This window comes from Megalobrama amblycephala, linkage group LG11 (genome assembly GCF_018812025.1).
Source record: "Megalobrama amblycephala isolate DHTTF-2021 linkage group LG11, ASM1881202v1, whole genome shotgun sequence".
Taxonomy (NCBI): Eukaryota; Metazoa; Chordata; class Actinopteri; order Cypriniformes; family Xenocyprididae; genus Megalobrama; species Megalobrama amblycephala.
Window position 1 is genome coordinate 858,261 of NC_063054.1, and position 16,659 is coordinate 874,919.

The 16,659-nt window shown below is 41.3% G+C and overlaps 1 protein-coding gene and 1 long non-coding RNA gene across 3 annotated transcripts in view; one reads left to right on the forward strand and one right to left on the reverse strand.

Annotated features, from left to right (window-relative positions):
- Positions 1-36: 36 nt before the first annotated feature.
- Positions 37-12,276, reverse strand: LOC125278853. Of its 2 annotated transcripts, none has more exons than XR_007187279.1 (3): positions 12,141-12,276; positions 7,042-7,113; positions 37-736 (listed from the first exon to the last, which is right to left on the reverse strand). It is a non-coding gene; the product is annotated as an uncharacterized LOC125278853 (long non-coding RNA). The 2 variants fall into 2 exon arrangements; XR_007187278.1 differs by having other exon boundaries at positions 37-758.
- Positions 9,190-16,659, forward strand: part of LOC125278851 (A-kinase anchor protein 7-like) — a 39,827-nt gene continuing 32,357 nt past the window's right edge. Inside the window, 4 exon segments of the mRNA XM_048208221.1 lie at positions 9,190-9,638; positions 11,949-12,092; positions 12,810-12,958; positions 13,052-13,188. Coding sequence (XP_048064178.1) covers positions 9,398-9,638; positions 11,949-12,092; positions 12,810-12,958; positions 13,052-13,188 — 671 coding nt within the window. The 5' untranslated portion in view covers positions 9,190-9,397.

Here is a 16,659-nt window from a genome sequence, read left to right on the forward strand (position 1 = left end):
GTGGAACGACATGAGGGTGAGTAATTAATGACGGAATTTTAATTTTTGGGTGAACTAACCCTTTAAAATGCACTCTAAATCAAAATTGACCCACATCACTTGGTGAACAATTAATCTGTGCATGTTAATCCAAAAATGAAGCCCCGCCTTCAATTCAATATTCCATTTCACTCAGAAATGTCACAATACTGATACTTTACACAATACTTCAGACGCTTGAACATTCCATGAGCAGAAAACCACCTTACATTCTGATATTTACAGTAATGATGTACAGATCCACAGAATTGATGCACTTCATGATGCATTTGAATGTGAAATCACAATTAATTTGTCTACAGAACTCATGTCGAGCATGCAGATCAGAAGGTTTCATGATGAATTCATCGTGTCTAAACTCTTGACTTGAACAAAACTTGCCACTCACCGGAGGACGGACAGATGTCCAGAAGAGAATATGGTCATAATCCATCCGCATTTGTTGTGATTGATGGCAGGACAGAGAGAGAGAGAGAGAGGAAAGAGAGTTTAGGGCAGACTCACTCATTTCTGTACATTTGCAACCTTGACAGAGCTAACAGATGAAGAGGTCATGCGTACCTGTGTGATGCTGTTCTCAGTCCAGCTCAGACGACTCCGCTCACCTGCAGGAAATTCATCAGCCTGATATATCTTCCCCTGGTAGATCTTCTTCCGCTATTAAAACTTCTCCTTCCGCCAGTGAGTGCTGACGTTTCTGCTGAAATCCCAGAGCATGACTGTACAGATTTCAGAGGATTACAGCAAAAGCATTATCACAGTCCACCACCTGGACCGCAGACATCCGACGAAACACAGATCCAGCGCAAGAGACTGAATGTGGAACCGACTCCAGAGTTACTTACGGCACAACAAGGAAAGGTTGGCAGCGAACTGGGCTAATACCTGAAGTAAAAATAGCGTATTGCTGATCTGACCGCTGACCAATGCCTGTGGACAGGGTTAACGTGAAAGGGGATTTGTGATGGAGAGAGGATACAGTGACTCTTTTGCTTTTAAAGCCTCTTGATGCTAAGTTTGGCCTTAGTCACATACTGTACAAACACACACACACACACACACACACACACACACACACGCTTAAGCTATTAAACCATTGACATGGGCAGAACAATTAGTACTAATATTATAAAGTATAAAATGTTTTAAAAAGTATACATTTTTATAATATTAACATTAATATTATGGCATACATTATGTGGTAATATTTAAATGTATTAATAATATATTCATAAATATTATTGTTATATATAGTTAGCTCTTATAGTATTAACAGCACTATTTTTCATGAATATTCTTTCATTATAAGTGATTATTAATGCAGTGAAGTGAAGGTGTCTGTGTGTGACTATGACAGGCATCTCAAAAAAATGGAAGTTCTGTCATCATGCTGTTTTGTGCAGAGCCCCGCACATGACATGCAGGAAAAAATAGTAGGCTAAATTGTGGGCAGGATTTACTAATTCGCTCCTTCGTTTTGATAATCATGCACACGTTTTAGCAAATCGAGGGAACGAAATAGTAAATCCCGCATACGATTTAGCAAATCGAGGAAACGAAATAGCAAATCACGTGCACGTTTTAGCAAATCGAGGAAATGAAAGAAAACGAAATAGTAAATCATGCGCAAGATTTAGCAAATCGAGGAAACGAAATAGCAAATCACGTGCATGTTTTAGCAAATCGAGGAAACGAAATAGCAAATCACGTGCACGTTTTAGCAAATCGAGGACACGAAATAGTAAATCACGTGCACGATTTAGCAAATCGAGGAAACGAAATAGCAAATCCTGCGCACGATTTAGCGAATCGAGGAAACGAAATAGCAAATCCCGTGCAAGATTTAGCAAATTGAGGAAACGAAATAGTAAATCATGCGCAAGTTTTAGCAAATCAAGGAAATTAAATAGCAAATCCCGCACAAGTTTTAGCAAATTGAGGAAACGAAATAGCAAATCCCACGCACACAATTTAGCAAATCGAGGAAACTAAATAGCAAATCATCCGCACAAGTTTTAGCAAATTGAGGAAACGAAATAGCAAATCCTGCGCACACAATTTAGCAAATCGAGGAAACTAAATAGCAAATCCCGCACAAGTTTTAGCAAATTGAGGAAACGAAATAGCAAATCCTGCGCACACAATTTAGCAAATCGAGGAAACTAAATAGCAAATCCCGCACAAGATTTAGCAAATTGAGGAAACGAAATAGTAAATCATGCGCAAGTTTTAGCAAATCAAGGAAATTAAATAGCAAATCCCGCACAAGTTTTAGCAAATTGAGGAAACGAAATAGCAAATCCCACGCACACAATTTAGCAAATCGAGGAAACTAAATAGCAAATCCCGCACAAGTTTTAGCAAATTGAGGAAACGAAATAGCAAATCCCACGCACACAATTTAGCAAATCGAGGAAACTAAATAGCAAATCCCGCACAAGTTTTAGCAAATTGAGGAAACGAAATAGCAAATCCCGTGCACGATTTAGTAAATCGATGAAACGAAATAGTAAATCCCGCGCACGTTTTAGCAAATTGAGGAAACGAAAGAGCAAATCCCGCACAAGTTTTAGCAAATCGAGGAAACAAAATAGCAAATCCCACGCAAGTTTTAGCAAATCGAGGAAACAAAATAGCAAACCCCGCGCACGATTTAGCAAATCGAGAAAACAAAATAGCAAATCCTGCGCACGTTTTAGCAAATCGAGGAAACGAAATAGCAAATCCTGCGCACGATTTAGCAAATCGAGGAAACGAAATAGCAAATCATCCGTGCAAACGATTTAGCAAATCGAGGAAACGAAATAGTTAATCAAATCCCGCGCACGATTTAGCAAATCGAGGAAACGAAATAGCAAATCCCGCGCACGTTTTAGCAAATCGATGAAACGAAATAGTAAATCCCGTGCAAGATTTAGCAAATCGAGGAAACGAAATAGCAAATCCCGCACAAGTTTTAGCAAATTGAGGAAACGAAATAGCAAATCCTGTGCCTGATTTAGCAAATCGATGAAACGAAATAGTAAATCCCGCGCACGTTTTAGCAAATTGAGGAAACGAAAGAGCAAATCCCGCACAAGTTTTAGCAAATCGAGGAAACGAAATAGCAAATCATCCGCGCAAGTTTTAGCAAATCGAGGAAACAAAATAGCAAACCCCGCGCACGATTTAGCAAATCGAGAAAACAAAATAGCAAATCCCGCGCACGTTTTAGCAAATCGAGGAAACGAAATAGCAAATCATCCGCGCACGATTTAGCAAATCGAGGAAACGAAATAGCAAATCATCCGCACACGTTTTAGCAAATCGAGGAAACGAAATAGCAAATCATGCACAAGTTTTAGCAAATCGAGGAAACGAAATAGCAAATCATGCGCACGATTTAGCAAATCGAGGAAACGAAATAGTAAATCATGCGCACGATTTAGCAAATTGAGGAAACGAAATAGCAAATCATGCCGCACAAGTTTTAGCAAATCGAGGAAACGAAATAGCAAATCCCGCGCACGATTTTAGCAAATCGAGGAAACGAAATAGCAAATCCCGCGCACGATTTAGCAAATCGAGGAAACGAAATAGCAAATCCCGCACAAGTTTTAGCAAATCGAGGAAACGGAATACCAAATCCCGCGCACGATTTAGCAAACCTTCTCAAGTAAACGAAATAGCAAATCCCGTGCAGGTTTTAGCAAATTGAGGAAACGAAATAGCAAATCCCGTGCACGTTTTAGCAAATTGAGGAAACTAAATAGCAAATCCCATGCACGATTTAGCAAATCGAGGAAACGAAATAGGAAATCCCGCGCACGATTTAGCAAATTGAGGAAACTAAATAGTAAATCCCATGCACGATTTAGCAAATCGAGGAAACGAAATAGCAAATCCCGTGCAGGTTTTAGCAAATTGAGGAAACGAAATAGCAAATCCCGCACAAGTTTTAGCAAATCGAGGAAACGAAATAGCAAATCCCGCGCACGATTTAGCAAATCGAGGAAACGAAATAGTAAATCCCGCGCACGATTTAGCAAACCTTCTCAGGTAAACGAAATAGCAAATCCCGTGCAGGTTTTAGCAAATTGAGGAAACGAAATAGCAAATCCCGCACAAGTTTTAGCAAATCGAGGAAACGAAATAGGAAATCCCGCGCACGATTTAGCAAACCTTCTCAGGTAAACGAAATAGCAAATCCCGTGCAGGTTTTAGCAAATTGAGGAAACGAAATAGCAAATCCCGTGCAGGTTTTAGCAAATTGAGGAAACGAAATAGCAAATCCCGTGCACGTTTTAGCAAATTGAGGAAACTAAATAGCAAATCCGTGCACGATTTAGCAAATCGAGGAAACGAAATAGCAAATCCCGCGCACGATTTAGCAAACCTTCTCAAGTAAACGAAATAGCAAATCCCGTGCAGGTTTTAGCAAATTGAGGAAACGAAATAGCAAATCCCGTGCACGTTTTAGCAAATTGAGGAAACTAAATAGCAAATCCCGTGCACGATTTAGCAAATCGAGGAAACGAAATAGGAAATCCCGCGCACGATTTAGCAAACCTTCTCAGGTAAATGAAATAGCAAATCCCGTACAGGTTTTAGCAAATTGAGGAAACGAAATAGCAAATCCCATGCACGATTTAGCAAATTGAGGAAACGAAATAGCAAATCCTGCGCACGATTTAGCAAATCGAGGAAACGAAATAGCAAATCCCATGCACGATTTAGCAAATTGAGGAAACGAAATAGCAAATCCTGCGCACGATTTAGCAAATCGAGGAAACGAAATAGCAAATCCCGCGCACGATTTAGCAAACCTTCTCAGGTAAACGAAATAGCAAATCCCGTGCAGGTTTTAGCAAATTGAGGAAACGAAATAGCAAATCCCGCGCACAATTTAGCAAATCGAGGAAACGAAATAGGAAATCCCGCGCACGATTTAGCAAACCTTCTCAGGTAAACGAAATAGCAAATCCCGTGCAGGTTTTAGCAAATTGAGGAAACGAAATAGCAAATCCCATGCACGATTTAGCAAATCGAGGAAACGAAATAGGAAATCCCGCGCACGATTTAGCAAACCTTCTCAGGTAAACGAAATAGCAAATCCCGTGCAGGTTTTAGCAAATTGAGGAAACAAAATAGCAAATCCCGTGCAGGTTTTAGCAAATTGAGGAAACAAAATAGCAAATCCCGTGCAGGTTTTAGCAAATTGAGGAAACGAAATAGCAAATCCCATGCACGATTTAGCAAATTGAGGAAACGAAATAGCAAATCCTGCGCACGACTTAGCAAATCGAGGAAATGAAATAGCAAATCCCGCGCACTATTTGGCAACTCGAGGAAACGAAATAGCAAATCCCGCACACAATTTAGCAAATCGAGGAAACAAAATAGTAAATCCCACGCACGATATGGCAAATTGAGGAAATGAAATAGCAAATCCCGCGCACTATTTGGCAAATCGAGGAAATGAAATAGTAAATCCCGCGCACGTTTTAGCAAATCGAGGAAACGTAGTAAATAGTGCAAACGGTTTACTGATTTTCCCCAATGTTCAGGCTGCCCCGTAGTTCCATAACAAAAATGACAAATTCAGATAAATGCTTAGGCTGCCCTGTTCCATACAAGCTACGAAAGGACAAAAAAATAGGAAATCGGCCTATTCCACACACAATTTTCATATATTCCTCGCTTTTTTATTGCCAATATGTGAACAGCTTATAACAAAACTTAAAAACTGAGACCTTCCCAGACTTCCTTGGTTGTCTATGAATGTCTCTATGATTTTTATGTGAAGGACTCGGGACGGTGTCATGACAAATGAGGTCCTCCCACAAAATCAGATCTCTATCTGCTATTAGTTAATGATTATACTAAATATATATGAGTGTTATTAAAACAAATTGAACATAATTGGGGTCCTAACAGAGACCGGATTTCAAGGGAGGACTTGATTTGTCACCACACCGGTTTTGCCGGGAAAATCAAAAGGATGTGACGTTTACGATCAGATGCTTTCTGAACTGCTGTTTTCTCACTGCTGTCTTTTTTGTTGTGTTTATTTTGATTGAGAGGGAAGCGTGCAGCACATAATTTAGATATTCATCTAAATGTGGGCGGAGTTGAGGTGTTCATTAACAGTATATCACTGCAAAGGAAACTTTTTACTTCTAAGCGAAGAACAAAAAAGACTTTCGCCGTTAGTATATCGGGGTCTTGAATCACGTTTAGTCTCTAGTGCGTTACATGTGTACGAGTGCTGCTGCTGCAGTTCACTTAACGCCCACCGGTGTCGCTAATAACAAAGGTTTCTGAATTATACAAATAGAGCGTTTAATTAAAAAACAATTTAAAAACATTTAAATGTTGTGGTCACTATGGAAGCTTGTTTCCATGAAGTTAAAAAAATGAAAACATAAAACAATTCTTTTTGTACTCTGTTGGCGGAAACATGTTTCCATAGTCACAGTCATGGAAAAGAGATGATTCTAAAAAAAAAAAATAGTATTCCAAGAAAAAAGTACACAGATTTCTAATGACTTCATTTTCATTTTTGTGTGAACTGCTCCTTTAAAGTGCATCTTAATCATCAGACGTGTACACTCTCACTATGACACATAAGAGACTAGAAGAGTAAACCATCATGTTTCAGAAAAGCATCCTAGTTATTTTCACAGAACTGAAAACACGAAGAGCTGTAAAGGCATTCAAATAAAAGTCATACAGTATGTGGTTAGCGTGTTTGGCATGAAGAGTCACATGATGATCAAGCTATTCTTTAAATATTTGCTCTCCACAGCTCTGACAAAACCTCATCATGGAACTGGAGCTTTGTAATTACTGAGAAAAGGTTTTCCTGTATTGTTAAAGAGCAAGCAGTGCATTCATAAGAGAGAATGGAGTGTAACTGAAGCCCTGACCCCGTTACACAGCCCCCGGCGCTCCACTGGCTCACCTCAAACTCCAGGACAAACCTTCTCAGGTAAACATCAGGGCAGGAACCGTCAGGCTCACCTGGATGAACGGGTCGGGGAACCGGTCCTTCCTTTACACCTGTTTGCTGTGGTTCTGCTCGCCCTCCGCGGCCTGAAACCCAAGCGGCAGTCTAATGTTACACCACACAAACAAGGGTGTGAGAGAGAAGCTGAACACAGCCAATAACAGAGCAGCGCCGCTGCCATTCTACAACACAATACCCGTGTTATCAGAATATGTGCGCTCACTTATACCTCTGCGTTTCTTCCCACAGCGTTTGTGAAAGTGAAATAATCCGTCAGTAGGTTCAAGGTCTGAACAAACAAAGGCTTTCACAGCACACTAATGCAATGTGCAGAAGAGTTTCTGTCTTTGTCTTTTTTCTGGTTGTTTGATTCTTTGAACTTCTACATTTATTGTTGGTTAACGAAAGAATTTTTAATAGCATGTTAATCATTAGATTGTGAGGTCAGTTTCCTGTGCCCTTCTCTGTGTCATGTTTCGTCAAGACGGAAGAACGATTTATGTTTGGAAATAAAGGCCTCAGTGTGGCTGAAGGAAGCGCTGGATACAAAGAACAAATAAATCAATTCAAGAAACCAAAAAGCAGCTTCTACTATGGCAAAGGCTTATCTGATGAATCTGCCTGAACTGTTCAGTTCATAATCCAAGCCTTCACAATAGTAGGATTCATAATTTTGACTATAAAATCTGCCTTTCAGCCAATTAGTTAATCCTGGATAAGTTAAAGGGGTGGTTGATTATGATTTGACTTTTTTAACTATAGTTAGTGTGTAATGTTGCTGTTTGATCATAAACAACATCTGCAAAGTTACAACGCTCAAAGTTCAATGCAAAGAGAGATATTTTCTTTTACAGAAATCACTTTTTAAGGACTACAACGAGCTTCTTCCTGGGTTAGTGACATCACAAACCCCAACATTTACATAAACCCCGCCCCCGAGAAGAGGAAGAGTTGTTGTAGTCGAGTGTTGTTGACATGCCGTCATTTTACGCTGGACTGCTTCACAAACGAGGGTCAATTCAACACAAAAGATGAACATGACGGCACATGCTAGTGGATGAGTTGAATCAACTCCACAGCAACTACATCAATTTATCCACTAACCATTCAGAAACGTCTAAAAGTTGTAACTTCTTCCTGAGTCTCTCCATCAGTGTCGACTCCGGTTTGAACAATGTAAGGCTGAACACCGTTACTGACAATCCTCATTTTGGCTGCGTGAGATTCTCCAGCTTTGTTGTTGTTGAGCTGTTAAAGCTCCGCCCTCTTCTGGAGCAGCAGCTCATTTGCATTTAAAGGGACACACACAAAAACGGCGTGTTTTTGCTCATTCCCAAATAGGGGCAAATTTGACAAGCTATAATAAATGATCTGTGGGGGATTTTGAGCTGAAACTTCACAGACACATTCTGGGAGACTTATTACATCTTGCTTTATAGGACCTCTTTAATATTCATGAGCCAAGCCATCATTATCAGGGTGAATCTATATATATATATATATATATATATATATATATATATATATATATATAAAAGATAATTGCAAAATTTTATCTCACAATTTGGTTTATAAAGTTTATATTTCAATAATTTGAGGTTTTTTTTATTGAAATTCTGAGAAGAAAAGTCTGAATTGTCAGATATTATTTTGTTATCTAGTAAGGGGGGGAAAACCAGATGTAAACTCAGTATTCCGAGGAAAAATATCAGAATTGCGAGATATAAGAACGCAAAAAAAAGATAAAAAGTCGCATTATTAGGCCTACCTTTTTAAAAAAAAAAAAAATATTCCATGACGGAAACAAGATTCCATACATAATGTCAGCACAAAATCAAAGGAAAGTTATATTAGCCTATTTTAGGATCGTACATTTTTTCTTATGCATTTTTCCCGCCTCTTGATGATGCACAAAATTTGAATATGCAGAAGTCCACGTGAGATTTACAGCATGTCAAAGCAAGACTTCAAAATATAGTGCACGAGTCATACATCTTTGATTATGTGGAAAACAGCAGCGTTTGTGACGAGCACAAATATCTCATTTTGAAACTACACGAAAGTGAGTAAAAGATGACGGGACCTTCAGTTATGTGTAAAGTATTCCTTTTAAAACTATACCGTCACTTCTGTTTTTTTGAAACGCTTTTCCCTTCGAGCACCGCGTGTCCCCTCTGACTGCTCGTACCATGTGTGTGGTGTTATGTTGTGCTGCAGTAAACACTATGATCTGTTTTTAACTCGAAAGCTGATCCTGTAGTGCAGTAGATTCAAGAGCTGATTTACACGATAGACACTCATATAGGGCGATTAAATCACCAGCGACATTAACTACATGATCATCACACACCTGTACTAGACTGACTGGACATGATCAGTCGCCACTTTCTGCTCGCTAGATCGATAAAGCGCTTCTCAGGGCTGTTCACTGCAGGTGTCCACTCAGTAGTGATCAAGTGTAGTGAGGTGCAGCGGGTCACCTCTCAGAGCCCGTGCAGTGTGAGTGTGAGGCGGGCAGTGTGTGCTGAGAGTCAGTCGAGCTCCATGGAGGACAACAATAACAACTCTGTGTCCCCGCAGACCGCCAGGCAACTCAAGGACACTACCAAGGGTGAGACATGCACACTACTGGACATGTGCGCGAGCTTTTGACTAACCGAAGAGATGACAAATAAACAGCCTTTATAAGACAATATGACTTGATATACTTAAGCGACAAATAATGTATTTTCTCTTTACTAACGCTTGTTTTCTTTTTTTTTCTTTTTTAATCAACTGTGAAGCAACTTTTAAAGGTGCAGTAAGCGATTTTTGAGAAACGCCGTTGAAAGCACCAAAACACGCTTGTAGCCAATAAGGGGCGTGTCCACTCATTGGGGGGAGGTGCCTGTTTTGCATTAGCTGCGTCTCATTTCGAAGGCTGCGTCCTCCGGAGGGTGCATTTGTTGGCCGCATAGATCATTGAGGTGGTCGTATTTAAGAAAAGTAACCGTTAGATTGCAAAGTAAGAAAGAAATTACAGTATTTTAGACCTAATGAGGAATAACAGTCAATTTTAATACAGTTACTTTAACTAATAAATAAGATATCCTTGATGATGTATACAACCTTCAAATGCGACCTCCTTCAAATGATAGTGCATTCAAGTCATGTCAAAAAGATCGTATTTACGCATGAACGCCACCACAAATACGAGTGGGAAGCTCAGGATTTTCTTTTTCGGAATAGCACAATATTTATAAGTATTTAGCAGTGACATTTTCAAGCTTTTCCATTTACAACAAAATAAGCTAATTCCTCGCACAAAATATAATAGCATTGTAATAGAACAACATAATGTGTAACAATACAGTTTACAGTGCCTTCATAAATTAATAAAGAAAACATTAAAAAGCAAAACACACCAGATGCCCATTCTTTGTTCATTTTCTAGAAGTAAAGGAGTAGTTGATTATGATTTGACTTTTTTAACTTTAGTTAGTGTGTAATTTGATCATAAACAACATCTGCAAAGTTACGGCACTCAAAGTTCAATGCAAAGAGAGAGATAAATCGCTACAACTAACAGCTGGTAGGGACTACAACGAGCTTCTTCCTGGGTTATTGACATCACAAACCCTAAAATTTACATAAACCCCGCCCCCGAGAAGAGGAAGAGTTGTTGTAGTAGAGTGTTGTTGTCATGCCGTCATTTTACGCCGGACTGCTTCACAAACGAGGGTCAATTCAACACAAAAGATGAACATGACGGCACATGCTAGTGGATGAGTTGAATCAACTCCACAGCAACTACATCAATTTATCCACTAACCATTCAGAAACGTCTAAAAGTTGTAACTTCTTCCTGAGTCTCTCCATCAGTGTCGACTCCGGTTTGAACAATGTAAGGCTGAACACCGTTACTGACAATCCTCATTTTGGCTGCGTGAGATTCTCCAGCTTTGTTGTTGTTGAGCTGTTAAAGCTCCGCCCTCTTCTGGAAAAGGGGCGGGAGCAGCAGCTCATTTGCATTTAAAGGGACACACACAAAAACGGCGTGTTTTTGCTCACACCCAAATAGGGTGACTTAAAGGCACCTGACTTCGTAAACACGACTTCTCAACTTGTAAATACAAACTTCCCAAGAGGACTTGAACGCACCATGAGATGCAGCTATAATGTGTTTGTGGATTTGGGGGTGGGGCTATCAAAATAGGGGCGTGTTTGTTTTTTGAGATTTCAAATATCAACAGCGTTTCTCAGAAATCACTTACTGCACCTTTAATGAAGACACTCAGATTATTGCAGAAGTGAAAGCGCTTAAAAAAATAAAAAGTGTAAAAAAAGGTTATAGAAGTTTACTGTAAAGCAAATGTAGTGAACTAAGCATTTTTATTTTGCTACTAAATATATATTTCGCTAAAGATTATAGACTCTAAAATTGCTATAAAATCAATGTCTAACCAAGTTGTGTCCCAAATTTGAAGTTGATATCACAAAAATTGAGCCACTAAAAGGTTTTTAAGCACAGGATAAATTTTATATTGATTACTATGTGGGAAAAAAGGCAATAAAAAGAAAATTTCCCATATCTTTTGTGTCAGACGTCAAAAGTTGTGCATCAAACTTTGTGGTATTTTTGCACACATGGACATTGCATTTCATCGAAAACAATGAGTACAACTATAAAACAACAGTCAAGGAAAATACCAGCCAGACTAAACATTCTGGATAAGTGCAGAGCACAATGAGATTCCAACATGAAACAATTCAAGGGTTATTTGGAAATCAAGCATGCAGTATTTCAGTGTTACAGTATTCTAATCTGATGTTCAATGTTAAACCTGCAGTAACTCGACTTAAAGCGATCGACACCATGCAAACATCTGAGTCAGTGTTAGTCTTCAGTCCTCATATGCTCTTTCTTTGTATCTGTTTCTAGCAGTCAAGAAGTTCAAAAAAGCAAAGAAAGAGCCAAAGAAAGCGACAGGCAAGAAGAAGCAGCAGCAGAAGGAGGCAGAATGCGCCAGCAGCCTGATGGCCGAGCTTCCCTTCGCAAACACCGAGGTCTGGAGAGAGCTGGGCTGTGAGTCCACACTTTCCCTTCTAGAACAACAGCTGAGGCTCGACTTACCTCTTAAAGCGGCGGTGCGACGCGGCTCCTGCGGGCTCGTGTCATCTTCCGGGTGCAGGAATCATTGCATGAAGCGCTGAAGCATGGCAGGCACTGAGAGAGCCACGCTGGACTGAGGGACGGTGTTCGGTTGCCAAGCGATCCGTGGATCGTCCTAGTACCGCAGCTGCTCTTGCATTCAGATTTCCCAGCTGGCTACATGCTATGAATAAAACATTTGTCGGGCGCGTTTCTGCTTCTGCTCTCGCCAAGAGTTCAGAAATGCTTCTGTTTGTCAGCGTTCGCTCCTCGATCAATAGCGCTGACATTCTGAGATTTACAGTCCGACTAGTGAACGTGCCTCTGTTTCTGATTTCATGCAAATGTTTTCACGACAAATGATAATGTCCGTCTGAACAGAGACATGAATGTGAGTTTGAGAATGAACAGAACCTGATGATCATGTTCTGATGATTTCAGAGATTAATTAAAGACATGCTGGTAGCTTTTAAATATAAGTACAGTGATAAAACATGTAGTTAATTAACTGAAATGTTAGTTCATAGTAGTTAAAGACACTTAATATAAAGAAAAACACAAAACTGTGTGTTTATTTGCAGGTTTAAATGTAATGAATCTTAGATTCTGATCATTGCTGTGACGGCTGAATGCTTGTCTGTGTGTTTTCAGTCGCCAGCTCAGAATCCAGCGAGAAGAAGAAGCGTAAGAGAGGAGACAGCAGTCGAGTGGAGAGTGAGGAAGATGGCGATAAAAAGAAGAAGAAGAAGGAGGCTGCTCGGCCAAACTACTTTGTCTCAGTGCCGATCACCAATCCTGAGGTACGAGCCAGTGACGGGAGCTGCTTATCTAAACCTGACGAGTCTGTTTGTTTTATTTCTATGTGTGTGTGTGTGTGTGTGTGTGTGTGTCAGATCAAACAGGCGGTGCAGGACGTGCAGAAGCTGGTGCTGGAGAAGGACTCTCGTCTGTCACGAGCGCTGATACCTGTGGACACCCTACACATCACTCTACTGGTGGCTCACCTGAAGACACAAGAGCAGGTCGATCTGTAAGAACACACTCACACACACTCACTGCAAGCTCACTGCACTCGCAATTAAATCAATCAAAAATCACAGCCAATCGGAAGAGAGTGTGGGCGGAGTCTCTCTGCAAGCTCACTGCACTCGCAATTAAATCAATCAGAAATCACAGCCAATCGGAAGAGAGTGTGGGCGGAGTCTCTCTGCAAGCTCACTGCACTCGCAATTAAATCAATCAGAAATCACAGCCAATCGGAAGAGAGTGTGGGCGGAGTCTCTCTGCAAGCTCACTGCACTCGCAATTAAATCAATCAGAAATCACAGCCAATCGGAAGAGAGTGTGGGCGGAGTCTCTCTGCAAGCTCACTGCACTCGCAATTAAATCAATCAGAAATCACAGCCAATCGGAAGAGAGTGTGGGCGGAGTCTCTCTGCAAGCTCACTGCACTCGCAATTAAATCAATCAAAAATCACAGCCAATCGGAAGAGAGTGTGGGCGGAGTCTCTCTGCAAGCTCACTGCACTCGCAATTAAATCAATCAGAAATCACAGCCAATCGGAAGAGAGTGTGGGCGGAGTCTCTCTGCAAGCTCACTGCACTCGCAATTAAATCAATCAGAAATCACAGCCAATCGGAAGAGAGTGTGGGCGGAGTCTCTCTGCAAGCTCACTGCACTCGCAATTAAATCAATCAAAAATCACAGCCAATCGGAAGAGAGTGTGGGCGGAGTCTCTCTGCAAGCACACTGCACTCGTAATTAAATCAATCAAAAATCACAGCCAATCGGAAGAGAGTGTGGGCGGAGTCTCTCTGCAAGCACATTGCACTCGCAATTAAATCAATCAAAAATCACAGCCAATCGGAAGAGCGTGTGGGCGGAGTCTCTCTGCAAGCTCACTGCACTCGCAACCAAATCAATCAGAAATCACAGCCAATCGGAAGAGAGTGTGGGCGGAGTCTCTCTGCAAGCTCACTGCACTCGCAACCAAATCAATCAGAAATCACAGCCAATCGGAAGAGAGTGTGGGCGGAGTCTCTCTGCAAGCACACTGCACTCGTTCATAAACTCATAAATATTACATTATTTAAACAATATTAAAAATACATACTGAGTTACAGACTTGTTTGTTCACAGCTCTTGTTCTTGTTTCCTTTCAATTATTTTCAAGATCTGAGGTGAATTATCTATTGTTACATTCAGTACAGCTATAAAAGTCATCCAAAATGTTATTCAAACTCACATTAAATTCTTTTAACATTAAATAAAGTACATAATCAGTGCTTTTTTTTATAATAATAATAATAATAATGTGGGCGGAGTCTCTCTGCAAGCTACTGCACTCGCAATTAAATCAATCAAAAATCACAGCCAATCGGAAGAGAGTGTGGGCATCTCTCTGCAAGCTCACTGCACTCGCAATAAATCAATCAGAAATCACAGCCAATCGGAAGAGAGTGTGGGCGGATCTCTCTGCAAGCTCACTGCACTCGCAATTAAATCAATCAATCACAGAATCGGAAGAGAGTTGAGTCTCTCTGCAAGCCATGCTCGCATAAATCAATCAGAAATCACAGCCAATCGAAGAGAGTGTGGGCGGAGTCTCTCTGCAAGCTACTGCATCGCAATTAAATCAATCAGAAATCACAGCCAATCGGAAGAGAGTGTGGGCGGAGTCTCTCTGCAAGCTCACTGCACTCGCAATTAAATCAATCAGAAATCACAGCCAATCGGAAGAGAGTGTTGGCGGAGTCTCTCTGCAAGCTCACTGCACTCGCAATTAAATCAATCAAAAATCACAGCCAATCGGAAGAGAGTGTGGGCGGAGTCTCTCTGCAAGCACACTGCACTCGCAATTAAATCAATCAGAAATCACAGCCAATCGGAAGAGAGTGTGGGCGGAGTCTCTCTGCAAGCTCACTGCACTCGCAATTAAATCAATCAGAAATCACAGCCAATCGGAAGAGAGTGTGGGCGGAGTCTCTCTGCAAGCTCACTGCACTCGCAATTAAATCAATCAGAAATCACAGCCAATCGGAAGAGAGTGTGGGCGGAGTCTCTCTGCAAGCTCACTGCACTCGCAATTAAATCAATCAAAAATCACAGCCAATCGGAAGAGAGTGTGGGCGGAGTCTCTCTGCAAGCTCACTGCACTCGCAATTAAATCAATCAAAAATCACAGCCAATCGGAAGAGAGTGTGGGCGGAGTCTCTCTGCAAGCTCACTGCACTCGCAATTAAATCAATCAGAAAATCACAGCCAATCGGAAGAGAGTGTGGGCGGAGTCTCTCTGCAAGCTCACTGCACTCGCAATTAAATCAATCAAAATCACAGCCAATCGGAAGAGAGTGTGGGCGGAGTCTCTCTGCAAGCACACTGCACTCGCAATTAAATCAATCAGAAATCACAGCCAATCGGAAGAGAGTGTGGGCGGAGTCTCTCTGCAAGCACACTGCACTCGCAATTAAATCAATCAGAAATCACAGCCAATCGGAAGAGAGTGTGGGCGGAGTCTCTCTGCAAGCACACTGCACTCGTAATTAAATCAATCAGAAATCACAGCCAATCGGAAGAGAGTGTGGGCGGAGTCTCTCTGCAAGCACACTGCACTCGTAATTAAATCAATCAGAAATCACAGCCAATCGGAAGAGAGTGTGGGCGGAGTCTCTCTGCAAGCACACTGCACTCGTAATTAAATCAATCAAAAATCACAGCCAATCGGAAGAGAGTGTGGGCGGAGTCTCTCTGCAAGCTCACTGCACTCGTAATTAAATCAATCAAAAATCACAGCCAATCGGAGAGAGTGTGGGCGGAGTCTCTCTGCAAGCACACTGCACTCGTAATTAAATCAATCAAAAATCACAGCCAATCGGAAGAGAGTGTGGGCGGAGTCTCTCTGCAAGCACACTGCACTCGCAATTAAATCAATCAAAAATCACAGCCAATCGGAAGAGAGTGTGGGCGGAGTCTCTCTGCAAGCACACTGCACTCGTAATTAAATCAATCAAAAATCACAGCCAATCGGAAGAGAGTGTGGGCGGAGTCTCTCTGCAAGCACATTGCACTCGCAATTAAATCAATCAAAAATCACAGCCAATCGGAAGAGAGTGTGGGCGGAGTCTCTCTGCAAGCACACTGCACTCGCAATTAAATCAATCAAAAATCACAGCCAATCGGAAGAGAGTGTGGGCGGAGTCTCTCTGCAAGCACACTGCACTCGCAATTAAATCAATCAAAAATCACAGCCAATCGGTAGAGAGTGTGGGCGGAGTCTCTCTGCAAGCTCACTGCACTCGCAACCAAATCAATCAGAAATCACAGCCAATCGGAAGAGAGTGTGGGCGGAGTCTCTCTGCAACCTCACTGCACTCGCAATTAAATCAATCAAAAATCACAGCCAATCGGAAGAGAGTGTGGGCGGAGTCTCTCTGCAAGCTCACTGCACTCGCAATTAAATCAATCAAAATCACAGCCAATCGGAAGAGAGTGTGGGCGGAG